This window comes from Patiria miniata, unplaced genomic scaffold, assembly GCF_015706575.1.
Source record: "Patiria miniata isolate m_02_andy unplaced genomic scaffold, ASM1570657v1 HiC_scaffold_6, whole genome shotgun sequence".
Taxonomy (NCBI): domain Eukaryota; kingdom Metazoa; phylum Echinodermata; class Asteroidea; order Valvatida; family Asterinidae; genus Patiria; species Patiria miniata.
Window position 1 is genome coordinate 4,679,366 of NW_024037073.1, and position 27,735 is coordinate 4,707,100.

At 41.8% G+C, this 27,735-nt stretch overlaps 3 protein-coding genes and 1 non-coding gene across 6 annotated transcripts in view; 1 reads left to right on the forward strand and 3 right to left on the reverse strand.

Annotated features, from left to right (window-relative positions):
* The window catches only part of LOC119743435 (striatin-3-like), a 41,116-nt gene extending 38,509 nt beyond the window's left edge, over nucleotides 1–2,607 (reverse strand). For both annotated transcript variants that reach the window (XM_038219835.1, XM_038219834.1), the window contains exon 1: nucleotides 2,078–2,607. In XM_038219835.1, coding sequence (XP_038075763.1) covers nucleotides 2,078–2,287 — 210 coding nt within the window. In that variant the 5' untranslated portion in view covers nucleotides 2,288–2,607. The remainder of the gene's footprint in view (nucleotides 1–2,077) is intronic.
* A 1,035-nt stretch (nucleotides 2,608–3,642) lies between these two features.
* Trnav-uac lies at nucleotides 3,643–3,715 on the reverse strand. Its single transcript has one exon. It is a non-coding gene; the product is annotated as a tRNA-Val (tRNA).
* A 3,149-nt stretch (nucleotides 3,716–6,864) lies between these two features.
* Nucleotides 6,865–13,872, reverse strand: LOC119743577 (blastula protease 10-like). The gene is made up of 10 exons (XM_038219998.1): nucleotides 13,629–13,872; nucleotides 11,662–11,938; nucleotides 10,836–10,971; nucleotides 10,366–10,435; nucleotides 9,459–9,662; nucleotides 9,125–9,251; nucleotides 8,596–8,724; nucleotides 8,145–8,242; nucleotides 7,553–7,671; nucleotides 6,865–7,047 (listed from the first exon to the last, which is right to left on the reverse strand). Exons 1-10 carry the CDS (start codon nucleotides 13,740–13,742, stop codon nucleotides 6,918–6,920), a joined length of 1,404 nt encoding a protein of 467 aa, XP_038075926.1. The 5' UTR covers nucleotides 13,743–13,872; the 3' UTR covers nucleotides 6,865–6,917.
* A 1,093-nt stretch (nucleotides 13,873–14,965) lies between these two features.
* Nucleotides 14,966–27,431, forward strand: LOC119743391 (hydrolethalus syndrome protein 1-like). Of its 2 annotated transcripts, none has more exons than XM_038219776.1 (11): nucleotides 14,966–15,146; nucleotides 17,224–17,337; nucleotides 17,805–17,876; nucleotides 19,685–19,790; nucleotides 21,649–21,864; nucleotides 22,518–22,573; nucleotides 23,532–23,701; nucleotides 23,856–23,916; nucleotides 25,791–25,854; nucleotides 26,559–26,640; nucleotides 27,262–27,431. In XM_038219776.1, exons 2-11 carry the CDS (start codon nucleotides 17,226–17,228, stop codon nucleotides 27,424–27,426), a joined length of 1,104 nt encoding a protein of 367 aa, XP_038075704.1. In that variant the 5' UTR covers nucleotides 14,966–15,146; nucleotides 17,224–17,225; the 3' UTR covers nucleotides 27,427–27,431. The 2 variants fall into 2 exon arrangements, with proteins under 2 accessions (XP_038075704.1, XP_038075705.1); XM_038219777.1 differs by having other exon boundaries at nucleotides 14,967–15,146; nucleotides 19,685–19,788; nucleotides 21,653–21,864.
* The last annotated feature ends 304 nt before the right edge of the window (nucleotides 27,432–27,735 follow it).

Sequence of the window (27,735 nt, forward strand, 5' to 3'; positions counted from 1 at the left end):
GCTTTCTTGAAATCGTGGACCCAATTTTTAAAATGAAAAACGAATATTGGGTGCCATCGGTTGATATGCATCGCTCGATCGCGCAGAAATATGCTTGCCCGGTTGGTTGATCCTTTCGAAATTCTCAAAATTCAAGCCTCTACTCCAGAGCAATGAATTACACCAAAAAAATGTATTTGACTGATGGTAGACCCAGCAACTGGGGCGCTAGAACTCCCATCTTTCAACTTTTGTCTTTAGTCGGTCGTTCTAGCACCTCAGCGAATAGTGGGCCTACAATGTAAAATTTCACGGCAAAGACTTGACAAAAATAGTACATTGTATTTAATACAGCGACTACTTGCTTCTCAACATGTTAAAGATGAACTACATGTACATCAATCATTTTTTGAGCTGCAAATCAAGATTGTTTGACCAGTTTCACCCTCCACCACACTGCCTGCCCGCCATGTTTGAAATCATTTCATTAACCCTAACTCCCAAGGCCTTTTTGCGAGGATGTAGCCTCAACCCTGCAAAATCCTCCAATTGGCCTCATGGAAAAATAGCATATGCGTATAGCCTCAATCCTGCAAATTACTCCATTATTTCTTGAATATGGTCCGTGGAGGGGTGACCACTGCCTGAATCCAGCAAAATCCTGCGGCAGTGACTGTCAATATGTTGAGGCTTGGCCAGTGACATCCTGGAGCAGTATGGAGGATTTCACGCGTAATCCAGGCCTATATTTATGCATGGCTGAGCAAAAACAACACAAGGTCCGGCCCAAGACCTTGACAAAGTGCATCCTATGAGATCACGCACTTTTGCCATGTAGCCTCAATCCTTCAAATTCCTCCACTTTGGCAAAGAGGATTTTGAAGGATTCAGGGCGGTTAGGGTCAATATGTACAGCACATGTACACGTTAACAGGGGTCACGATCACGAGCATTTACCCAGGATGCATCAATGACTGTTTCGTATTGGTGACGACTGTCCATCTGTCCATGCGCACTAACGCCTGCATACACAGTGTGTCTTGCACCATTTCACGCAAGTCATTGATGCATCTTGACGCCATTGTTGGAAAGAATGTTGCATCCTGCTTTATTCATCATACATTATCTCAATCATGTCAATGAAGGTCAGTCATTGCAAAAATATTGAAAAGACATGAATCTGGGACTGAGAAACTTTTCTAATTTTGTTAAAAAACACATTGAAAATGCACTCAACTCTCCATAGACTTTGTACACAACCAAAGAAGTGGCATCAGGATACCACATTCCTTCCCCGTTGTTTTCTGGATGTTCGTAAAAATACTGATTTTACACTATAGGCCCTCCTAGGTCTAGACTGATGGCAACGCAACTGACCAGTGGTGGAACAATTGACCGATAGCCACGACATGATTGACCAATACAATAGTGCAGCGCGATCAGATGATGAGAACTTTGCAAAGCTTGCTCATTGTGCTGTGACTGAAACAAATTTTTTTAACACCCAGGTACAAGAAAAAAGCCGCATTGGAAATGATTTAGGCTATAATTATTTTCCCTTTTTTTCACAATGAAAACCTAAAATCATCGCAATTTTGGGGGAAAATGCTGACAGATTGAATGTGTTGTTAATACTGTCATGACTGTTGACAGCTTGAATGTGTTTCTCCCATCCCAGCAGCTAGTAGGCCTATACTTACCCTTTAAACAAGAATAATACTGGAAAGAATGTAGGCCTATGTGGTATCTTGACGCCGCTTCTTTGGTTGTAAACAAAGTCGATGGAGAGTCGAGTCCATTTTCAAAGTATTTTCTAACAAATTTGGAAATGTTTTTCAGTCCTAGAATAATGTCTTCTCAACATTTTTGTAACCTTCATTGAGATTATATGATGAAAAAAGTGGCATCAGGATGCAACATTCTTTCCATAAAAACCACTGGTAAATGTTATAGGCCCCCTAGGCTACAATCATCATTTTCACAGTCACCCATACAATTACAAGAGACAAATGTTCAAGTCCTTTCCATGCACACCACAGGGCATAAAGATTCACAAGTCATCATGCTGGATGGATGGCGATCATGATGCCGGCCTTACCTGCAATTCTGCCCTTTCAACTTCCCATTGCGCCCTCTCCATCTCAAACCGTGCCCATTCATGTTGAATAAAATGTAATATTCCCGGTATTGTGTAGTTCATTCGTTGATTATCGTCATGCTGTTTATTTGGTAAACTGTTCATTACATTTGCATTGCCAGAATTCATCTGGTTAATATGGTTTTGCGGTGGACCTGTATCGTTCTCCATCGTGTTCTGTGAAATATTTTGCCCGTCACAGCGATATCGCCGCCATAGTTGGTAAATTTCGCACGAGCTGACTGGGTGTGTGATAAAACATGCGTTACATGTCGGCCATAGTTCTCTCTAATTCAGTGGTTTGATGGCGATATGTCCGACTCATATTTATCCAGTATTATCCAGGTACTGTTGGTTGAAGATCAAACCGCTCGATCCTCGAGGAAATCGGTGAAAATTCCAAAGAATTCGAGGTTTACTTTTCCAAGGCGTCGTGATGGAGGATGAGATGTGACGTCAAATTGACAGGGCATATCGAAATGTGAGCAGGTTACCGCTAGAGGGCGCGCTTTCATTCAAGCGAAACCAGATTTTTTTAGGCGCGTGGTGTTTTGCACGTGTCGTGTAAAATAAAGGTATTTATTGTTTTATTAACTGGAACCTCAACCTAGGATTCCTCGACAGTACCAGAGGCAGCATTCTTGTAGCTCGCAAGCCTGAAGTAACCTGTAGAGAGTAAATACTGAAGATTTCACAGTTTTATAGGTGGGAGGAAAACCCCAGAAGAATATTCTAGGGAAAACCATATCCACATCCGGACGTATCAGGAATTCGAACGAACCGATCCGAAACAGTCCCCACGCATAGGTTTAGGGTTCAAGTTGCTCAGATCATGAAGCTATCCGTTTTATAGCTCCATGCTCAGATAGTAGGAATTTAGGGAATTAGTTATATAGGCCTATAATTAGTAATACAATATTCAAATCCCCTCTGAGAGGCAGCAGATTCGTGGACTTGTTGGAAGTAAAAGTGACTTCTCATCCCGAGTCAGTGGCTCTCGAAGTTCGACTAGTCTTTTTTCGTGAAGGCCTATCGTCCCCCATTGATCTCGGTATTGTAAGGAAATCTTTTTATAGAGCTTATATATGCTGGGTTGGTGTTATCAAGATCAGTATAAAACATGTATGTTATTGACTGATAGGTAGTAGACTTTAAAGCCGAACTATGGCAAATTTGGAGTTCCCATGCCTGTCGAACTCGCATTGACCCAACACGTGACATACCGCCCTCTTGCGTCACGTCAGTGACTCCGTCCGGTCCCTATTTGGAATTGCCCCAGGACTTGATTTTAAAAGATGTTGCAAAAATGTATAAATCTATTTAGTTCAACTGACAATGTGACTGAATAAAAGTTTTTGTATTTTATATTATTCAGTGCATGTCCAGAGTTTGGGGTCAGGCTTTTATTTTCAGTTAGGCCTGTCTTTAGCTGTTCTATGCACTTTTTTTGTACCTTTACCGTACCGGAACACACAAGCAACACGCTGTTTAAAAAGAAACAACAACAAAAAATCACCCCCAAAAATTGATTCTGCCCGGGTTCGAACCGGGGACCTTTCGCGTGTAAAGCGAACGTGATAACCGCTATACTACAGAATCATGAGTTGTTTTAGGGTTTTAATGATTGTGATTTACTTAATAGAAAAGGTAAGACACTCGGGGGGGGGAAGGTTTATCCGAACGAGTTCGAACCCTTGGATAGCACTAGCGCTTGGACCTATGCGTGTACACACTGATACCGTGCGTGTCGCCCTCGCACTCACGCGGTGGCCATTTTGAAGCTCGAAAAAAGCCCCACACACAACGCACGGATCCGTATATAAAAACCCACAGAATTACAATAGTTTATGAAGCGATTTCGGATCATCAAACAGGTTTTTATTTATTCATTTTGCCCACAGGTTTTTTTTTCACTCATGTTAATATTTGTTGAAGTATTTTAATTTATTTTATGTCTTTGCATAATAGGCCTACTTTCACGTGGCCAATGCGAGCTTCAAAATGGCGTCCAGTGACTTCATCCCACGGAGCGCTATCCAGTCAGTATAGAGATCAGTGGTTCGAACCGAGGAGCTATTGCAAAATGATTGCCGTATGTAAAGCACTACGCCATTATTTGAGATTATGGCAGACACAATTTAGGAGGGCGCTGTTTGATTTGGGTAGGGCCCTAATGTCTTTTGTATTCACTAAAACCAAAATAGGGTCCTCCTATTGCGTCCCGCCATATCTCAAATAGGCTAATGGATCTGGAGTGGGTTGAAACGAATAATCGGGGGTGATTTTTTTGGGGGGGGGATTTAGAAATAGGGGTCTTATGACGTTTTGTGTGAACAATAATTGAGTCCGCCCGGGTTCGAACCAGAGACCTTTCGCGTGTTAGGCGAACTAGATATTTCCTGGAACCGTCTCGTCGAACTCTAGAATTTATCCAAGTCAGTCAGTCAGTCAGTCAGTCAGTCAGTCAGTCAGTCTTGGTGCCTTCCGCTTGTCAGCAGGTGGGTAATCAGTGATCTCCAGCCTTGTCTGTTCTGCGCTGCTCTCACACATCCCTTATACCTCTTGCCGCTCCACTCCCGAGATGTCTGTTGACCACTTGCGTCTGGGGCGTCCTCTCTTCCGCTTTCTTTCCACCATTCCCTCTATGTGCTGCCTCTGAAGACTATCGGCTCGGATCATGTGACCAAAATATGGCATCTTCTTTGTTTTATGTCGTTCATTAATATAGTGTTCCTTTCATGTTTCTGTCCAGAACCTCTTCATTTGTGACTTTATCCTGAGATTTTCAGCATTAAGTATGACCTCACTGTATAGAAAACGATCTTTTTAGCTAAACCTGTTTGGTTCCATATCTCTTGGATATGAAAATTCACAATGGGAAATGGCAGGTTCGACCTTAACTTTTTTTTCACTAGCCAGCCGGGCTACTGAAACAGACTCTTAACTAGCCTGCGGGTATTTTCACTAGCCCACATGTTTTTCTTTTAATTATAGAATGTCTCATAAACAACAATGTCATGTAAAACGTGTATCCTGAGGCAATCTTGTCAGTGTTTTTAATAAACAGATCTAATAATTTAACCCCTAAACAGTTCAAATTAGACATAAATTGATACAGGTTTGCTTTCTGAATTTAATGATTAATTTTGTTTCTGTCCTTTCATCTTTGCCGGATCCCAATAATTTTTTACTCGCCAGCCGGGCTACTTTAGGAATAGTTTGCCTAGCCCGCCGCTGTTTTGACCACTATACATTTGGCTAGCCGGCTACCGCAATGCCATCAAAACACTAACACAAATGGCGAAATATTGCGCAGAATAAAAGAAGGCAAATAACATCACGCAGGACCGGTGGTCCTATTCGGGAATCTGGTTAATCCTTTTGTGCACGGATAATTTCTTTCCATGAATATTTACAATTCACTGAAAAAGTATTGGTGATTTATTCATATTCCTATATTTACGGTGATATTCAATGTTTAGCCTCAGAAAGTTTAGGGTTAGAGGGGAGAGGACATGTTCCCCCAGGAAGAAATTCTCTTCTTTCTTTATGTTTTAAATTAACTTTGCAGAATTGGTCTTTAATGCGTCTTTATTATGTTTTCATATTTTAGAGTTTCCTTTAATTTTGTTTAAGCAACTTGGTTCGCGTGAATAAAATGCGGAAAATTAAAACAAGCAGAGCTCGCAATAACGAGAGTCGACTGTACTGTCGTATACACCCTTTTTAATATGTTTGCTTATGATGCAAATTAATCAACACGTGTGTAGTTGTCGAGTGGTGTTGTTCCTGGATAAAATTAACACATGTAAACGATCATTTTGCATTTTAAATACACAATTGTTACAAATATGCAAATTAGGAAGTGGAGATTTAGGCTCAATAACTCTGATCAGTAATATAAAAATAAACGACAATTTTCAAGAAGAAAATCGAAAGCAAAGACTTCTGTAGAGTGTATGTACAATGTAAATAATTTATTTAGACTCTTTCAAAATCAGTTTTTATTTACATGTAGGCCTAAAACTTCCGAAAATACTTCAGAAGCACTTAAATTTCAAACCATCAGTCGCGCACCCAAACTGCAAATTGCCGAAAACTTTACAGATGGAGGAAATTTGTTCTTGTTACTCCAATAAAGCATGAACAAAATCTTTAACAAAATTGAAATCTTAAATCTTTATCGCGACACAATGCCACTATTTGCAAGTGTTGGTCCATATCCAGCACAATGGCCAGAGTGAACTGAAAACATCAAAAGTTGATCATAAATTTGTCAGCAAAGAAATTAATTCTTATGAAGAACTCTCATGATTCTCAAACGTGATCCATGATTAGTCACTGCAGAAAGTATTATTCAGTCGGCTGTGGCTATTTCTATAAGTAGGGTGTTGCAGACTGGACCTCAGATGAAACTAGGGGTTCTTCATGCCAATAGGGGGCGCTGTAACGAAGACATTTGGGGAATTCAAGCATAAGTGAATCCCACGCTATTGACGCGATTTTATGTCGCTACAAATCAAAGGTTACATTTTTACAATCTTTAATTTTAGACTCAAGTAAAGTTTTAATTGCGTCGATAAACGTGATATTTCGTCAATAATGGTACCCAGAAATCGCGTCACCGTGAGCGCCCTCATTTTCTAAAAAATGTGGTCTTTATTGCACATAGAAGTATAAAAGATTGATTCTGGCTAAATTATGGCTAAATTTAAATTGCCCTTTTTTCCCTTTTTTTTTGGGGGGGGGGGGAGGGGAGGGGATCACTTCCCTGATAACCTCCAGAGGGCGCCCGGCCGATTCAAGTGGATACAAACAGATACTCGAATTGGAATCCGTTGTCATTGATTTCCCCATCTGATTGAAACTCAACGACGATCTCATTGATAGGGAACGTTACATTCGTAGGTGGCGAGGTCTCTCCGCAATATCTAAAATGGCGGTTAAAAACAAAGAAACACTTATTGTAAATAAGCAGTCATCAGACGGTCTTGTGATGATTAAACTTTGTTGAGGGTTATTATGTGTTCGTCGTATAAGCCATGTCACCTGTATCGTCATTCCTTTCAGTCAATTTCTGGCAATCAGAACAGCCAGGTGTGTTTTTAAGCTCTGGCAGGAGCTACTACATGTCACTTGGTGGTCGGTCGGTCGGTCAGTCGGTCGGTCGATCGGATGGTTTTGTCTGTCTGTCCCGAAAACTGACCAAAAGTATGGTGTTCCATATGTGCCATCGGTGTCGCATTTTTCGCCAGAGCTTATTGTGCACTCGCACTTGTTTTCGTATTGTGCGGTCCACTGAGCATGTTATTTTACGTCAACAATTAACTTTGCATTCATGTCCGTTTATACCCGGAAAAAATGATGTCATTAAGGCTCATTAAGTCCTCGTTCGCTAAAAAAAATGTGGCCCAGATCTAACCGCAAGTTTCTCACCTTGGCCCAAGAGGGCGCATGTCACTTTGAAGGTACCGGAAGTAGTCATAGGGACAACCATCCCCACCTTCCATGGAGAAGGAAAGTACGTTTACCTGTATCGTCGAATTGGCACTGCCCTGTGTTGCATGTTTGAAAAAAAGAATGATAGAAAAAGTAATGGTATACTATCAGCACAGGTCAATGATCGCAGTGGCGGACTGGGGGGGGGGGGGCGGGGTTATGCGGTCAAACGCCCCCAGTCCCTCCACTCCTTGGGCCGCAAAACAAATAGGACAAAACAAAAATCATACAGACACATGATAATTATTAATTATCGTCGATATTAAAATGGGACATGGCGAATGAGGTCGCTGTGCAGACGTCACGGTAGGACTATCAACAGTAGAATTTGGCCTATCATCGTTTATTGAAGCAAGTTTGCAACTTTACTTATATCAGATTGTAAACATTTGATTTTATTTTACTTATATCAGCTTATAAAACTACCCAAATATAAACTAGGAATCACGTCTGTTTGTAACCTCAAAATGGCGTCGTTGGAGCACCCGATTTCGCTCAGATGCACGGTCTTTTATGTACATTTGTATACCTTAATCTGCCATATGCAATGCATGTCATTCTCATAGGCAGCCGGGAAGTTGGGGCTTGATACCACGCCGCGTTCCTCCGTCAGTACCCGAACACATCCTGTAAAAGGTGAGGTAGTGGTGAACAAGGATTTGGTAAACAAGTTATTTTTTCCTCTTATTGAAAAATCGTCATCAAATTGCCAATAATTTGTTAATAATCTTCTCAGAAAAAAAATACATTTTACCGAGCTGGTACAGTATCCTGGAAGTCGCAAATTCGAATGAAATTTCACTTTTTGTTGTTGGTAGGTACGTTGCTGAGTACGTTTCTTTGTTGCTTTAAACGAGAACGTGAAAGGTTAAAAAAAAAAAATGAGTGCATGCGGTGTTAGTTTTAGCCCATCCCTTGTTGATTTAGATGATTGACTTTGTGATTTCTGTTTTTAGAATTAAAAAGTACCACAGACGTACCTGTCAGCTTCGGTGTGTAAACTGAACAGTTTTGTCCCGAGTATTCGTCCGGGCAGACGCAGCCACAGCTCGGCCCGATGTATCCTCCGTTGAGACACTCAGTTTCGGCCGTTGTGATATCGCAGTGAGCTAGAGAGGACGAAATTTAATGAAAATGTGCATCGGATTATGTTTGTTTCAGTTTTGTTCTGTTGACCATACATTGGATGCCATATCGAGGTACGATCGTGCACCACATCAGGATTAGCGGACTAAGAACAATAAGGTGCACCCAGACTTTAATTTGTCTTTTGGTTTGAAAGATAAGAGCCTCTTTTATTCACAGGTCCACATCGAGTGTGAACGGTTAGAGCACATTTTGACAGCAAATTCGCTACTTTCTGAAACGTCTTTTACATTCCCTATTTCATACAAGTTTAACAGGTCACTTACCGAGGTCGTAAATTGTGTCCAATAGATTTGAACAACAACAACAAACCCCTCCCCCAAAAAAACGTTGTTTCTCGCTCAATAATAATGACATATTCACCATTGCATTGGTAGATGATGTTAGCCAACTTGGCGTCGCCGAAGCTCAGAGCGTCCTTCCGGCCCAGATTGGCCTGTTGCAAAGGGTCAATGGTCGTGATAGTGGCTTCACCGTTCATTGATTGATACTGGAAAACGGAACCATACAAAAAAAAAGATCATCAGAAAAAAAGTCTGACATTCGAGGTCGTTATTGCCGTGAACATTGTGAGCTAACGGAATTCCCGTTTCCCCCTGTCCTTTACACTGCAAAAAGCAGATGTTTGATGTCAAACCTTTACAACATAGATATTACCTCTTTGTGTACGTTTCATGTATTTCTTTCTTCAACTTACATGAGATCCATAGTGCATGATCGACTTGGTGTCGTACGGGACGTCCATGGTGGCCACACGGCCCCAGCTGAGCGCACGGAAGTCCTGGTGGTATCGCGGGTGAATGTTCTCCGTGTGGACACGAATGTGATCGGCCCGGTCCGGGCGTGAGTGCTCGTGGAAGAAGCCAATGGCGTGGCCTATCTCATGCACGATTGATCCCAGCTTCGAAAATGAAATAGAAACGACGACAAGGCAAGTTTAGTACAGCCAGTCCCGGGGCGCACAAGATTCGGCTATTCACTGGAAGTCTTCATGCATCTGGTCTATACAGTGGGCGGATTTAGCCTTTCATTAGTGTAACAGGAGAGGAGATATCCTTTAAGATAGCACTGCCCGGCTCTTTTCACCAGCCTACAACCAGTCTAAGTTACAAGTGACAGTCATCAGTCCGTCAGTCTGTCGGTCAGGGGGAGTCAGTCAGTCGGGGAGTCAGTAAGTCCGTTGGTCTATCGGTCAGCCTCGGGGAGTCAGTCAGTCAGTCAGTCAGTCAGATAGGTACAGAGGACACCAAGCTGGCCCTGTCGGACCAGCAAATTATATATAACAATATTGGGGGAGAAGAAGATTCATATGAAGTAATATCATATCGAGGGTCTTCTGTCACTTTTGTCAAGCTGAAGGGTTGTGTATGGCAGAGGATTTCTTATTCGGTATTTCACATTTTCAAATCTCTATCTACAGAACTGTATGTCCGTTTGTTGGTTATACCTTACATAGACCGGGATGGGTTATAGATGACATTATGTGACGTTGTCATATCGTCATCACAATGTCACAGAGTCATTTCAAACAGCCGAAATGTCTGGTGTTTTTTTAATAACAAACTACATTGTGTGTGTGAGATGTGTTAGTTATGATGACTTACGACAGCACACCCCTCTCCGATCGAGATGCTCTGGGCTCCGCTGTGGGACCTCCCGACGCTTGACCAGCATCTGTCAGAAGTAGGAAAGTAGTTCCGTGTACTTTCGTTATGACCACAATGCCTAGGATGATCATGATTTGATAACAAAACAAAAAACATTTCAACCAAAATATATACATTTGAGACGATTGGCCCGAAGATGGACATAGATGAATAACAGCACATCAACCGAACACGAAAAAGAGAGAAAGGCTTGTAAACGGAGAAAAGGACTATGAAAAGTTCGGACTCGTAAAACAAGGTCGACTTTTTGTTAAACACGACAGCCGTGGACATGCAGTGCTACTAGGATACTCACAACCGAAAAACCGAGTAAAAATAAAATACTAAATGTGGTAGAAAAAAAAGAAGGTTATTAGGCCTAAATGCTATTCGTTCATTTCAAAAGACAACAGACTTTTGCACTATACCCCGATCCTTTGAAAAAGACGATCTTGCTGGTATGTCGTAGATCGCGCATCAGTCTGCGGTTAAATGGCCTAAAGTCCAAGCACGTCTTGTCCTCCCAATGGGCAATGGCATCTTCGATTATAGTACGATCAGACACTGCGGATTGGAGAAATTATGAAGATTTTTTGTTGGTAAAATACACTTCCTTGATTGAATATTACTTTTATCAAAGCATATTTGGTTCATTGTAAACTATGTCTCTGTCTTAGTCACTGTTTTTACATGTAGAAATAGGGGAAAGAGCGCCCCCTAGCGTCAAGTAAGGCCCTCCCCGCCAGCTCCCGCTAAGGCGAATTTGCCATAGCCGGCTGGTTTAAGTCAACCCCTTCAGTTTTTGTTTTGTTTTTGTAGTTTTTCTCACTGTTTTCTCTGTCGACGTTATATGTATTTCAGTACGACCCATTTTTATTAGTTTTTTTCTTTGGTTAAAAATCATAGTCTTTGAGGGATTGTTGGCAAAGGTACGCTCAGTACTAGTGATGTTTGTTAACTGCAAATCCCGGTCGTTCTGTATCCAGTAGCCACCATGTCCACAGGACATTACAGTAATGAGACATTTCCATAAACAAAACGTACATTTCACATAATCGGTCTGGGTAAAATATACTGTTTCACTCAACGAAGATCTTAAAGTTGGAAACTGTCTTAAACGAGAACATTCAAGACGGGGGTAATTTGGTAGTCTTCATTTCAACAACAAAAAACTTCTGATCTCATAGTGAATTTGACGAATTTGACGAATCTACAATTTCAGGTATCTGAACAACATGTTTATTTATCACTTACTTGAAGACAGGGATATTTCATACGGGATGATTCCGCGTGGCCACAGCCTGGCCACGTCAGACACCGCTTTCCTCCGCCGTCTTCTCCGTCCGTTTGTCGGCCGGATAGCTCTCCTTTCGTCCGCCTCTGCTTCCCGTAACAAGGTAAGCTGGGCCGCTGTCAGCATCATGTCTGACTGAACAGCCCCGGGACTTGGCTCCTCTTCCTTCGGTTCCATGCTAACCGCCAGAGGCGTCTTCGAGAGATTGGGGGCCGTAGTTAGATCGGAGGACTCCATCTATTGTTGAAAATAAAACAGCGGTTTTGCTGGTAACACTGAAGTCCCGCCTAGTATGCCTGACCTTGCATGTACCTGCCTCACTGACTGAGTGTCACTTGTGACTTTAAACCCTCAGACCAAATAGATCCGCTGCGCCCAACGTTTTTGTCACATAGGCCTACGGAGAGGTATGTCAAAAAGATCAGTACTAATAGGTATATCTAAGTCTGACATTTCGGACTAATGAGGCGTCGGACTTATGAGGTATAACATTTATTTATTCCGCCTCATAGGTCCGACGCCTCATCAGTCCGACGCCTCATAAGTCCGACAACGGAAAAACGAGGCGTTTAATTTGTCGGACTTACGAGGCGTCGGAGCTACGAGGCGTCGGAGCTATGAGGCGTCGGACTTATGAGGCGTCGGACCTATGAGGCGTGGGACTAATGTGCGGACCCCAAAAAAATTACGGCGTGGGGTTCGGGGCCCGCTTTAGGGCCCCGAATTTTTTTTGGATTCTAGATGCTCTGTGTTGCGATCTGAGGCAATTTCTGACCACTTTAACCAATTTTTTTTTTGAGGAAAAGATGGTGGTGTACTCATTGCCTGCCTTTATTGCGATGTCACATCCAAAAAAAAAAATTGGTTTCGTTTTTTTTTGGGGGGGGGGGAGGCCATGGCCCCCTTTGGCCCCCCCCCCCCCCCGATCCGCCCTTGAACACGGACAAACGATTCCTGTTCTGCAAATTGAACATAGCCTACATTATATATATTTTGTTGTGTTCCCTACTCTATTATTTTCTCCAGTTTGCTTTCGGCGATGAAACAAACAACGTGAAGATTATAGTTGGTCTTTGACAAATTTAATGGATAATCATATCGCTAACTTATTACCAAAAAAAAAAGCATCGCATATTTTACGATTTTGTTTTAATTCTACCAAAAGTTGTTTTAAATTTATTTTGCGCTTCAAGTGAAGGATTGACGACTATTTAAAAATTTGAAGCTTTTTATCCCTCACTTTCTGTGAGCCAATTTCTTTTTAGGCGCAATGTCTAATTGGAAAGCTGTCCATTAATTTCCTCTTAAAACACAATTCTCTTTAAGGCAAAAAAAAAAAGTCACCGGTTTCTGGTATGCGCGCGCGTCGCCGTAGCCATGCGCGTCGGCAAAATGAAAAAGTTTTTTTTCAATGAAAGATGATGTCTCAAAACCGCCAAACTCACTGGTTTGACTTGAATCCTGCTGCTGCACAATTTTAACGTGTTTTTGGATGGGGTTATGATCGAGAATAAGCTTTATGTGGCCTTTCTGGATCCCATATATTTGCACTAAGTTTAGTCGGGCACCATTTGCAGTCATCAGCCGACATTTGAGGTAAAAAAAAAAAAGCTGCGTCGCCGCACCACTTTTTGGGCAAGCTCCATACCAGAAACCGGAGACTTTTTTTTTGGCCTAACAACATCTAAGGCCTTTTTGTCTGGAAGCCACACCTCCAAAACACAGATGGTACGAACTTTTAACCAATCCCAGTGCCCAATCCCAATTTGGATTGGATCTCTTTCCACGCGCTGTGAACATAATTATTTCCAAATTGCCTACAAGTTTCCGATGCGCTGCTGCGTGCAGTAAATTCCATAGTGGTCAACAGAATAAATTACAGATACATGTAAATACATTTCTAGGAACACAGGATCATATACGTTACCGGTGTTGTAGATGGTCTTGCCTGAGATAATCCAACCCCCATTAATACGAGCACATTGACGATGATTGAGACGCATCGCAGCAGCGGTCGGACATTCTCCCATATCACACCCATTTTATCTTCACCCCAGAAAAGTCACTTCTTTGTGAGGCTATGTGTTAAATGAACTAAGTAAGCGTACAGACTGCTATATATACGAGATGTCACATCACGAGTAAGGGCATGAAGGGTGTCACTGGTTCGTGTGCCCCCCCCCCCCTCCCTTAAATATATCGTGCCCCTCCCTTTTCCCGGAATTTCCACCAGGATGCGCGGTGATGTTGAATGAGCCAGGAAAGCCACCATAAACACAATGGATCGCATCATAGAGTGCCACGCAGTATACAAGGTACCACGTAAAGCTTTCCGTCCTAAAGACGCGTATTCTCATAGCTGCTGATAATATCGTTATTGAACGATATACTGCGTGCTAAGACTTTGTTATGCATGGAGTTGTTGCTGAGCAACATGCGTCAGTAGTATCATGAACACCCGTGTAGAAACTCCTCCCTATACAAATCATCTCGTCGGAAGTACATATACCTGAAAGCACCGAAGACATCACAACAACACTTTTCTGCCCCCCCCCCCTTTTTTTTGGGGGGGGGGGATGGGGGGGGGGGGGCTGTAACAGATCCACTTTGCGACCAGACTTGCTCCCGGGTCTGGACATTATCGATTCTGATTTTGGACCCGGAACCAGCCTAAATGAGAACGGAATTATTGTTGTAAAGTAATAATTCAATAACTAAACATGCTTTATGGGTAATTTTTTTCGGTCAATGCCTCATTCAAAATTAAATAACTTTTGGATTGCTAGAAAAATAGTAATTTAGAAAAAGATTGGCGGGCTGAAACTCGAAAGAGCACGGTGATGCAAATTAAATAAAAAATGAGAAACCTTAAAAGGCCCCTTATTACGCTGTTAATAATTGTTATATTGATCATCTCTCAAGTTCAATTTTCCCATTGTGAAATTCTGGTTATCAAATCTAAAACCTAACCCAATAACTCCAATAGATTGGTTGCATGTTTTTGATTCCCCTGCCCATTGCCCAGGAATTTCATTGGGGTCGGTCAATTTAATTTGTGATCCGAATGGGTGGAAACTTGTTACTTTCATTGTCACTGAATTAAAGTTATAGTACAAAACCTGTCCTCACGGCAGACAGCGAAGGGGCCCGGCCCATGTGTCTATATATTGCACTCACAGCAAAGATTGTATAGCGCCGCCAATGCTGCACAGCCAGTTTTGATTTTTCGTGAGCCGTAGACCATATAAAGAGCGCCCTCAAGAGCGAGATCATTGGATTTGTACATATTTTTGATCATTGGATTTGTACACTGTAAACAAGCGGACGGTTTAAATTTGTTTCCCTGAATTTCCTGGACAAAAGCGTGATTTGAATATTAAGAGGAAGGAACACATTGACAGGAGAACAGAAAGTGTTCGGAACAACACTTGTTTTTGATTTTGAGGTGAGTATTACGTGTTTTGACCCGTACGTCCGTGGGCCATTAATTTTGTGTATCGATTGTTGATGTATCCTCGACCTTCGCTCGTCCCCGGACCCCCCGCCCTGCAAACAGGACGCTGGGATACTCTGATGAATTCGCGCTCTGATTGGTTGGATTTTGCGTGACCTAGTTTGGTTTAAGTAGAGATAATAATTGTTTATCAGAATCATTTTAACTTTACAGAAATTCTTAAATGTATTGTTGTTTTATGTTAATTTGGAATTTTCTGAGATTTGTTCAAGTGCGCCACGATTCAACCGTTGTTGAATTTTGGATTAAATTTCATGAAACTGAATTGTTCACAGAGGTAAAATAGCAAGCATTATTAAGGTAAAAGTACCAGTATTTCACTGAATGAATTTGAAGTTTGTCAACAAAGAAGTTTGGCAACACTGATGTGGAAAGTTGGGGTAAATGTCGAAGTGCGCCACGTTAGGGAACACCACTATACAGGTGTAGGCCTACTACTAGTACTAGTTTTGGAATAGGACCCTGTTCCAAACTTCCATCTGATGATCAGTGGCAGTGCGACAGTTCCGTATCATCGACAGTTTAAATTAAATTAAGATAAATTAAAATTTAAATTAAGATAAATTCTAGTGTAACCCAATTTTTTCCAAGAATAGTTTTCACCAATTTGAAGGTTTATAGTATCATTTTGCAATTGTCGGGTAAAAGAAATTTTGAAAATCGCATAAACGTTACCCATGATCCAGTTCGGCGAAAAATCCGCTTGTTTTGCAACATGTTTTGTAACTGGCCTGTGAAGGAAGTGCGTAAAGGCAAAAATCTGGTTTCTTGTGGAACGTAGTCAACATTTATCATTTTTGTCTTGACTATTATTATCAGGTTTTCTTGTTTGTAAGGAAATAATCTGAAGTATCACTGAGTATTTAATGATTTTGGCAATTGAATTAAATGAATTGCCGTATTTGCCAAAAGATTTTTATCCCCGCGCGTGAGACAGAACTTTGTGTGTGCAGTTTAGATGATGAAAGCATGACACACGAAGCACGCGTTGAGCGGGCTGTGAAAGACAAATGCATAAGCCTACTTATCCCAGGTAGCAGCGCAGCATGCGTGATCCGGAACTGTCGAAGTGGTCCGCAACCAACTGTCGGGTTCAGTCCTGTACAAAAACCATGATTCATTTCCCTTTTAAGTTTAAGTTAAGTCTGTGTGAACATGTTTGGTTTTAACTTGAAGAGGAGGAATGTTACTACAAAATGATATCACTCGGACATGGAATCCCTGAACATAGACGGGTGTACAGCGTTTTGTGTAAACAGTGATCTGGAACTGTCGCACTGATGTCGTAGTGAATAAGCACAATACAATGAGTACAAGCATGACAAGTGCTAATGGGTTAATTTTGTGTTGCAGTTTGTCGTCTTCATTTTCATTTTAACCCAAAATTTCTCTCAAAAATTAAAAATCCTGCCCTCTATCAATGGAGGAATAACACTTCTGTCATGTCTGTCGTCTGTGTGTTTTTTATATTGCTAACTATGCAGTTAGTATGCTAGTTGGTAGACCTGTAAATGTGGCTATATTCATAGCCACACTCCGTTCATAATCTCTGGACTTTCGACGTGTTCCAAATCCCGGTTGGAGACCTTCCACTTACAGTCTCGAAATTTAACGAGCACTATATATTCAGCACTTACATAAGGGTTTATCCAAGAAGTTCCAGTGGCATAGGATCCGTCATTTCAAAAAAAAATTCGAGGGGAAAACAGGGAGCCCACATCAACATGAGCATTAGAAATTTCGAAAGTTCAGAGATATGAATGAAGCATGGCTATGTATACATGTACATGTATATAGGCACGTTTACGTGTGAGGGGGCTAGTTGGGAGAGTCCATAAACTTGGATTTTTGTTGTATATAGGAATGGGGTCCCTAACTGCACAATCACCCTTGTACAGGGCAGACCTAATGTTAGATCTGTATGCCGTCAACAGGGCATTGCCATTGGCATTGGATACACGTATGATCCAGTTTTGATATTTGCGCCTTATTTTCCCCCTTCCACCAGCAATGGATGACACGGACAGTAGTTTACAGTTCAGTGAGGATGACATCCGTCAGCAATTGGCCATGCTGGGATACCACAACATTCCAGCGGCACAACTCCAACAGTTTGCTCAAGGTTGGTACCCTGCTGAATTTTGGGGTGTTTTTCTTTTACGGGTTCCCCGGTTACCCGTGTTTTAAATCAATGGGGTACCTGGTTCCCATATCAACCGTAAATGCAGTACATTTACATTTCCTATACAGTTATTGGAAGCAGTTTTTAGTTTGACAAGAGATGATAGCTCTCCAGGTAAATAGCCCCACGTCACACACTTAAACATATTGTCCCTACAACATTAAAAACCACAAAATGAATATTGAAGGCGCATTGCTCTTGTGTGAAGGTGCTTGTATTTTGTGCACATTAATTTAAATGTGTATTATGCACAATAAACATTGTATGCTCAAAAAGCAGCTGAAACACATTTTTTTTTTTTACATCTTATGTATGTGATCCTGTATTTGTAAAGAAAAATAGAAATGAAATGTGCTTTTAAATTAAAGTGATCTGTTCCTTTCTTCCTTGTTTGTTTTGTTTTGTAGATTTGGACCAGTTGATCAAATATGACACTGACAGAGAAGGACCGAGTGAAGCCTCTTCTGCATCTGACTCGGGTATGCAAAGTTACTTTATGTGTTCTTAGTCACAAGAAAAAAAACAAAAAACGTTGGCTTCCGTGTTGTGCAGAGATGAAACTTTTCCGATTTTAATCGGAAATCCGACTTTTTGAATTTTCCAACGACATTTCCGATTTTTTTACAGTGCATCTCACAAAATTTGATTTTCTAACGATTTTTTCACAAAATGTTATTTTATTTCAATCATAATTTCGAAGAAAAGTCGATGGAAATGTCACGTTAAAATCATCGCGAACGTAGTTTTAAACTCTTTCACCAGTCGTTATTGGAGTGTTTCAACGGTAGAAACACAGGGCATAACACTGATCGGAGCCTTCTCCGGCTGGACGGAAAAATCAGTGTCGCACGTGCGTGCGAATATACAATGGTACCAGCGCACGTACTGCATGCACCGTACCGTCCGTTAGCTCACGGCCGGTCGGGAACGGGTAGCCTTGTGAACGATCCAGTGGATGAAATCGTTACGTTGTGCGATTTGCCGAGGTTTCAGATTTAGTTGTTTAAAATGCAATGCTTTAAAAATCATAATGATTATCTCGAGGATAGCGAAGAGAGCATTAGCGAAACATTTCACTGGCATTTGTTGGAAGAGAAAGACGATAATGCCTGATTTTTTCCCACGTATGAATGCAATGGACATGATTGAAGCACCATGAACGGTGCCCTTGTCTTTCGGACTTTTCCCTCGACTTTCTCAAGTAAGAAGTGAACTTCTTTATTGATGACTCCATTACTCTAACCGTAATTCAGGCATTTTATGCAATGAAAACACTCACCATTTTTTTTTTCATCGTAAAATTTTGTTTGAATCAAAAAATAAAGCAGGAGTTGGTGTCCAGAAATTGGGCATGAAGTGTATTTTACATGCATGTACATGTGTGTAATGGCAGCAGATTTCGGACACGTATTTTCGTTCGGCCTATTTTCCGATTTTTTTGCCATATGCCAGTTTCATCTCTGGATGTGGAACATGATGCAATTTATTGGATGCAAGGGATGCATTGCGTCTGAAGTGAAGCCAAGTATGTCCTACATCCTGCAAAGTCAAAACGACTAGGCAAGCATAGCAACGCTGGCCCCAGACCAGTCTAAGTCAAAGCAAACAAAATTATATTCAGATAATTCAGAATGGTTATTCGCTGGAAGTCTTTTCATGGTGTACACAATAGGCCATTGGCATTACGGAGTAATCAGATAGCACTGCCTGGCTCTTTTCACAAGCCTACACGTACAATCAATCTTAAGCCCGGTGCACACCTTTCTGATTTTATTAGTTCACTGGATCATCAGACCATCGTACAGAGGTGTGCTCTGAAAATTCGGACCGATCTGACCATACACTGGGCGACCAGATGCAGTCAAACATGTTTGATTTTTTTCTCATCCGATTTCGCCGCCGGATTCGATTTCACCGGACGCAATATTTATGTTGACCAATCAGATTCACGAAGGAAGTCACATGGTCGTCATGTTACTGGTCATCGTGTGACTGCCCATCATGTGAATGATTTTTTGACGGAATTAGGCATGTGAGCGGGCGACGTTGGGGTGTAACTGCAACTCTGAAAAAAAAAACGTACCCGTTATGGGGTGATCTGGGAAACCGGTAAAATCGGGAAGGTGTGCTCCAAGCTTAAGTCACAAGTGACAGTCAGTCAGTCTGTGTTCTTATGTCACTCCCAGTGAAGGGGTTAATTGTGTACGGAGTCATCCTCACTGAATATGGCTAATCTACATGGCATGTTTTTATTGTATTTATTTAGTTTATTTGTTTGGTACAACAGATTACACTGCAGAAGATCTGCGATTGCCACTCAGGCATCATCATATGCCGTCATCATCAGCCGCCGGTAGACGGCCAGTGTCGGCCCCTAGCAAGACATCAAGGGTAAGTACGTTTACAGAGCACCATTTTTTAACTCGTGCAGTGCCAAGGGATGATTGAATTGGCATATTTTGTGCTCATTAGGGTGCAGACCAGTAAATCGAAATTGCCTGCGCCGGCCAAATCACGATTTGCATGCCCTCAAAATCTTCGGTATTTGGGCATGCTGTGGGCCATGAACTTGAGGGTTTGTAAAAAATATGGGTGGAAGCCGTGCACAGGACTGGGAGCTTGCAGTTCTGTGTAATTTTGATGTAATTTGGACCCTAAAAGCGCTCTATTTTGCAATGGAGTGTAGGCATCGTTTTTCAAAATGGCGATGGGCTTCAGGACTATTTTCAGGGGTGATCATCTTCAGATGGACATTTCTCCTAAAAGTCATCAGTTGACCCCCCAAAAATTGAAAAGAAAATGAAAGATGATGAAATAAGCTTTAATTTGATGTGCGTCTCGAACACCTTGGAGAGTTGTGAGTATTTTTTCCGAATTTTTGAAGTGGGAGCATTTACCATTGGGGTCTATGGAAGTTTATTTACTGGTCTGCTACCATTAGAGTGACAGGGCTAGTTATAATCAAACAGCCCCAAATAATCATTAAGCCTTGAGAAAATAAAATCATGCAACTTTCAAAGTCAGTGTACATTGTACATGTATGTACCTCTCGAAAGCAAGACTAGGCAAGCGGTGCCAGTGTAATTCACAAGTGACAGTCAGTCAGTGAGATAGGTACTCAGTCCAATTCACAAGTGATAGTCAGTGGGATAGGTAACCAGTATCATTCACATATGACTGTCAGTCTATGAGATCATCTTCATATACTGTACAGAAACCTCCCCTGGAGTATACTCGCACATTGGTTGTCGTGCAAAGAAGCAATTGCAGACATAACCCAAGGCATAAAATACAATGTGCAAGTAAAAACAGCTAATTGGGACTGGTTGATCAGCTGAAGGTGACACCGTTCGGTCTGGTCTTGAAGACATCCAGGGTTGGTGACTCGACATCTTGCTGGGGCAGTGAGTTCCACAGGCGGATGGTGTCTGGGAAGAAGGAGCCCTTCAGTAGGGTTGTACGGGTGGGTGCGATGAGGTCTCTCTGGCTGTGGCCTTTAGTAGATGAGTTGACTGGAATCAGCTGGTTGTCAGGGATGTCAATGAGTTTGTTGGTGATCCGGTACATCATTGTGACTTTGGAGATGGCTCTTCGGTGTTGTAGAGACTCCCAACCCAGTTTACTCAGCATGGTGTTGACACTGCTGTCTCTGGAGTAGTTGTTCATGGCGTACCGGGCAGCGCTACGCTGGACAGATTCGATTTTGGTGATGTTTTCTTTTTAGTGGAAGGATCCCATGCACAGCTGGCATACTCAGAAAAAGGCTGCATAAAGGTGGTATAGCAGTGGGCTTGACTGCATGAGGACAGTTGCTCATGCTTCACCATAGGAAACCAATGATTACTCTGGATAGGTAACCCGTCTAATTTACAAGTAGCAGTCAGTCAATGAAAGTCAGTCGTGTGTACTTCGTGTGCGAACCAGTACAGTACAGTAATCACACGCTGTGTTTCCTGTTCACAGAGCTCTCAAAAGTGGTAAAAACTTGCATTCTTTTGTTGAAGCACGGAGCCCATAAACTGGCCCTCTGGGGCCAGCAAATATAATCAGAAATTGTGGCTGAACCTACAAACTCGGGTTGGGTTTGGTTTCTCGTGCATTGGTTTCTTAACTGATTTTCTGTGCATCATTGGGATTGTACAATGGAGAAGGTCTTGAACTTATGCCAAGGAGGTTATGGAAGGAATTTTCAAATCCATTAAATTTCCTAATAGCTTTTATTTATAATATTGAATGGTTAATTTATCACAAACAGACAAGGCCGGTACGAACCAGACAATCCCCAAGACTGGAATCAAGCAAGAAAACCAGTTACCCTGCCAAGCATCCACAGCCATTCAGCTACAAATATGGTGATACATCCCCTGGGGGTCTGGACACAACAGATGACAGTACCCCTGGCAGAGAGAGGTCAGGAAGGAGGAGGTCGGTCGAGAAGAAACCAGCCATGAAGAGGAAAGTGGTCAGGTAAGATCCAGGCCAAATTGAATGACACTACTTCCCTTAAATACTTACCACCCTAGGGTGTGGTAAAATCAGAATGAAATTGTTGGATTCAGGACTGTTAGGGACAAGGCAAGAATCCCATCTAACTATTGCTGGAGACTTCACTTTAACAGTTTGCATAGTTGACAGTTTAGCAATGATAATACAAAATGGCAGATGTAAAAAGGCATGACAAATTCAAAGAAACCTGATATTTCAAAATGTCCCCTAATTAGGCACTCCAGCGCTCTACCCGAGTCTGTAACCACTGACCACTAAGGGAAGAATACAAATTTGACAAGCGGTATTAAACTCGAGGTTGAACCCCAAGGTAGCCCGTGTAACCCTGTTAAACCTTGTAAAACCTCAAGGTAAACCTCAAGTTACTGCTCGTTAAATTTTTTTAACCCCGAGGTAGCCCTTGTAACCCTGTTAAACTTCAGAGGTTAACCTCAAGTTACTGCTCGTAAATTTGTTTTAACCCCGAGGTAGCCCGTGTAACCCTGTTAAACCTCATAAAACCTTGAGGTAAACCTCAAGTTACCACTTGTTAAATTTCCCTTTCTCCCCTAACCAGCAAGTGATTTTAATATTTTGGAGTCCTCTGTTATTCCACCTTTTGTAATTCATTGCAGGAAGATGAACGGCGAATCACAGGTGTTTGATGAGTCCATCACAGGAAGTGAATCAGGTAAGCAAATAATATTGTTGTGATAAATATTGTATTTATCCAGCTTTTAAAACAAACAATAAAATAAAATCATTAGTTGAATGATGAAATTTTGCGTCTGGATTACCCGCTGCTACATGCACATCAGATTTAAACAGCCAGCCAATCCCGGCAAGCTCATTGGTCGAGTGATAAGAAGTCTGCAGTAATAAGCAGGAGGTCGTGGGTTCATGTCCCATCCAAGCAAGCCTGTCGGTTTGACAGCACTGAGTATATTGTGTTCACGAAAACACGTTGGTGGAAAATAAGCATAAACTCAATTCAGTACAAGAGTATGAGTAGCCAGTGGGATATGCCAAGAATTAAAAAGCAATTTCCGGGTAGCCACTGGAGGACTATGATGCACACGATATGTCTGAACAGTCGCAGACAGTCAAAAATTCACTCCACTTCCCCTGTCATGCCTTAATACACAGGCTAGTCACCAACAGTCAGATCGTATTTCGTGCTGTGACTAGTCAAATTCCATAAACAGACATAAGCAGGTAACTGAACAGCTGGCTTATCAATCACCTTCAGTCAAAGCAAAGTTGTATCAAGTTAAATAAACAGTTACAGCCAGTCAGTCATTATTCATGTAAGCACAGGATTCCTGACAGTTTAAAACAATCACTTGATTGATTTTGACTGAATCCTATGCCTACAAAAAGTAGGAGTAACTGGCTGTGATTCTTTATGTAATTTGATACAGCTATGTTTTGAGGTGATTGATAAGCCAGCTGTACCCACCAGTCACCTGCTTTTGTCAGGTCATGGAATTTGAATAGTCAAAGTACAGAAATGAGATGTGACTGTTAGTGACTAGCCTGTTTAAATAGGCATGGCAGGGGAAGTGGAGTGATTTTTCTTTTACTTTCTGTGACTGTTCAGACACAAGGAGTGTCTAAACAATATTTCGCACGATCACTTCCCTACACAGGAGACTTACACGAGGTCAACGACCGTTTGTCTCGCTTGGCCTTGAGACAAGACGCACAGGGCTCTGAAGTCGATGATGAGGATGCAGACACTACGCTGACTGAGACTGATGATAGCTCTAGCCTGATGGGTCTCATTTACACAAGAAGACCACACTCCTCCACAGAATTGGTAAAAATCTCAACAAAATCGTTTTCTAGGTTAAAAACAATGATTTCTGAGTGTGCTAGAAATGCTCTGTAAGTTTACATTTTTCTGAATAGCATTTTACTTTTGATAAGATTTACATGGAAGTATTCCTAAATGTTCTTGTTTTTTTGGACAGTATTCTCACCGGCCAGCAGGGGATGAAAACACAGTGTTCAAGCCCCACCTCCCTAGATCATGTGAGTATGCAGTAAACCCACTTACTAATGCATACTGCAGTTAAAAGGTTCATGAAGTGAATTTTTCTTATGAACAAATTTTGTACAACTTTCTACTTCTTTAAACATTTTGTAAAAAAAATTCCATGCTTTTCTGGAAAACTGAGCGCGCTGTTGCTGTGATGTCATTTCAAGAAGACACTGTTCAGTTTGGGGATTTTGTGTTCAAATTGTGAACCCAAAAAAATTTGCTTATTGAAAATATTAGTAAGAAAAGTTTGCTCACTGGCTTACTGCCATGTACTGACAAAGAAATGAATCACCAAAGAAAACAAAAATTATGAAAGCGAAATATCCAAAATTCTGGCCACTTTTGGTGCTGAAATAGCTGTAACATGGAGGTTTCTGCCTGAAATGACATCCCACTTTTGCTCATGAATGTGGAAATTTGCATTGGCATAAAAACCAAAAAGGCACTATAATACCCTTGAAAACGCCAAAACGGAAATTGAAAATAAGGATAAATGGGACACAAACATGGTGCATTTCCAAGGATTGCCATAGAGATAAGTTTTTCAATCCCATCCTTTGTAATTGTAATTTTGTTCCTAAAGTGGAGTGCGGTTAACATTAGTCTGACTATCACCAGTTGTCCAATGGAGCCCTCTCCGTAACCAACGTCTGATATGTGAGCAGTGCAGGGGACTAATCGGAGTCGACCTTAGAAAATGTGACATCATTTTGATCAGAAATGTGGACTACGCTGTTGATTGGTCAATTTGGCTGACATGTTTTTGTAATACAACAATTGCTTACGGAAGTCCTGATAGAAGGCACCCGCTGAATGGTCAGAGGTCAAGACGCAGTGTCACTTTGCATAATTAATCACCAAATCTGTAGCCGTCGGCGCTCCATACTGTAACTTAATTTAGCGCTTGTTGGCGCGCCATACAACTGTTCTCGAAGGTACACAAAATGTAATACATTTTCGGCGGGCCGCCGTCAATATGGCAGCCTACAGCTCTGATGTTTTGCACAGATCGCAAACGAAAGATGCAGCTTAGATCGAAGTTAGGAACCACATGTTAACGACAGATAGTATTTTTTGACCAGCCACACTAGAGTCGCTAGAGTTTGGTCTGCCTTCGATACACACGGCACAGTGGTAAGCGTGTGTCACGTTAGTTAATGTACATGTGCTTGGAGTGTTATGTATAATGTACGTTTATCATGGACGTTTAAATGCATCGCCATAATTGTTGCCTGTACTTTCGTGAGATATTTATCGCAACCCACATTTTCACATTCATAAAGTGAATATACCTTAGCTGCATATTTTAGACTGAAGCAATATTACTTAAGTGTTATGCATGTAAGCACAAATTACTGATGACATGAGGCTTGGATGGAAATTGCAGTGATATGTCTCAAAGCTGGCCATATTTAATATTGTTAACAGTCACATGCATTACTAGCCAATCTCACTGGGTTTGCATTTGGGATTAGTCCACATGTATTTGCTCTAGTTTTACGAATCACAGCTATTATGTAATTGTTGCATTGCATTGACATGTATTCTTACATGGATATTGTTTGTATTTGTTGCACTTGTAGTTCTTACGGCATTCGATGTTTGGAACTCATCTTTGGCTTTCAATGGCATCCAGTACTTGGAATTCATCCGTTATATTCAGCCTATGAAATACTTGAGGTGCCAGGATGACACAGGCCGAAAGTGAATAAAGAACATGCCCGTATGAGAACGTGTTCCGATTGACTCATTATAATTGGAGGCAGGCACAAAATCTGCTCGCATATCATAGACCCTAGCTGTGCAAGGGGATATTCATAGACTAGGCCAACATATTCACTTTCATTCATATCTTTTGGTGCAGTCATAAGACCAGACTCTGCCCAGCCACGGACGAAGCATGACAAGAAGACTGACCCAGTCTCAAGGTAAAGCAGTCAGCTGTTTTTCTTGTTGCCTATAAATTGTCTTTTTTGTTGTTGCAACCTTAACAAAAGGCCAATTGTCCAACTTTGCCAATTTTTTAACGGAATTTGAGGGTCCCAACAAAAGCTCTGCCCTATGATGTGTTGACCGATCACAGCTGTGGTTAGTATTCGACATGCGTGCACAAATTTCCAACATGCATGTACTTGCATATGACGTGCAAAGCTCGGACTGGCAGTGTGGTGCTGGAGAGGCACACATGTTGTCCAAGTTGGCGGGGCTTAATGAATCCGTCTATTGCCAACATACATGTAGTTTAATTGGCCACTGTTTAGTTTGTGCCAATTTGAGTACAAATTTGAGTGATTGTTTGATGTTCCAAAATAACGTTTGAAGTTCAGATTTCACCGAGGGCAAACTTCATGCGACTTCCTTTCATGCTAGATTAGGTAATCCGGTTAGAAACAAGCATTGTAAAGGCAGAGATAGAATCTGTGTTGTGCTTGACACAAAAGTATCCATTATTAATTTCCTTTGCTTTTCTGCAAACAATGATCTTTGTTTTTGTCATGAAGATCCGAGACCCTTCGAGACCCTCCAACATTAAATTAAAAATGCCATGCAATTTGGCACAACCACTTACTTCAGCTGTTGAAATGCTAAAAAAAAATATTTTTCCGGACGTGTTTTTTTTCTTGATGAATAGACATCAAATGTACAAGGCAGAGTGGAGTAACCACCGAGCACCGGGAGAGAAGAACAGGAATGACCTAAGATGGAGTATCAGGGTAAGTTTATTAACCAAAATTTATTCAGTGCTTTGTAAGACCCCAGGTGGTGCTATACACTGCGTGCGCGTAGTTGTTCTTATTCTGAGCGTCGCGCACTATCCGCTCCGTTCACAAGTACCCCCTCAACGGCAAAGAGAGTACAGTTGGTGGTGACCGACCGACACCATCTTGCCTGACTGCAATGCATTTTCCGCGAAGCGCGGCCACTGCGTGTACATAATACAAATCCCCTGGTGTACGTGCGTCACACACAAGGAACGGTGCTCGTCAACCAGCGAAATGTCCCGCCCATGGGACGTCGTTGCTAGGTAAAAGGGCGCCCTCTTTCTCGGCGCACGGAGCCCATGGGGAGTGTGTTCAAGAGTGCTTCCTATTTGCTGGGGAGTAAATTGCTCTTGGCTGGAATGAAAGGGAATCACTTCAAGCACAAATTGCAGTATTGATTTTATGTCATCTCATCAGACTCATGTTTATGTGTATCTCCGGTTTCCCAAACCCCTGACCCTCTGATCATGAGTCACAAACCCTAACCCTTGGCCACACTCTCTCCTGAAAATAAAGTCTGTGGATGCAAATTAAAAGTCTGTTTGGATTTGTTTTTCCTTTGGCCATTTTTAGGAGCAGATGATGTACAAGGACACAGTAGCCTATCCAAGACGCACGCCTCGCGTCTTCTCGGCCAACAACTACGTGGTCCCTACAGACAAGAAGAGGCAAGCCTTGAGATGGGCTGTCAGGACTAGTCTGGCCCACAAACAGATGCCAGCGTCTACATTCTACTAAACAAAGACAAGGCAAGCCGACTAAAGCGGATCCAAGAGTGCCCACAAAATTCTTTTAGTTGATATACCAGAAGCCGCTGTATGCATCTGGTTTGCACAGTGTCAGACTTAGCCCATTCATTGTGCTCAAGGAGGAAATCCTATATGATAGCACTGCCGAGCTCACGAGTAACAATTGGTCAGTCAGTCCGTCAGTCAGTCAGGTCAAAATGAGGACAACAGGCAGACCCTCTGGGACCAGCAATATGATAAAACTGCATTAAGAAATAGGACAACAGGTCACTGTGGTTTTTAACAAAAGCTGCTTTGA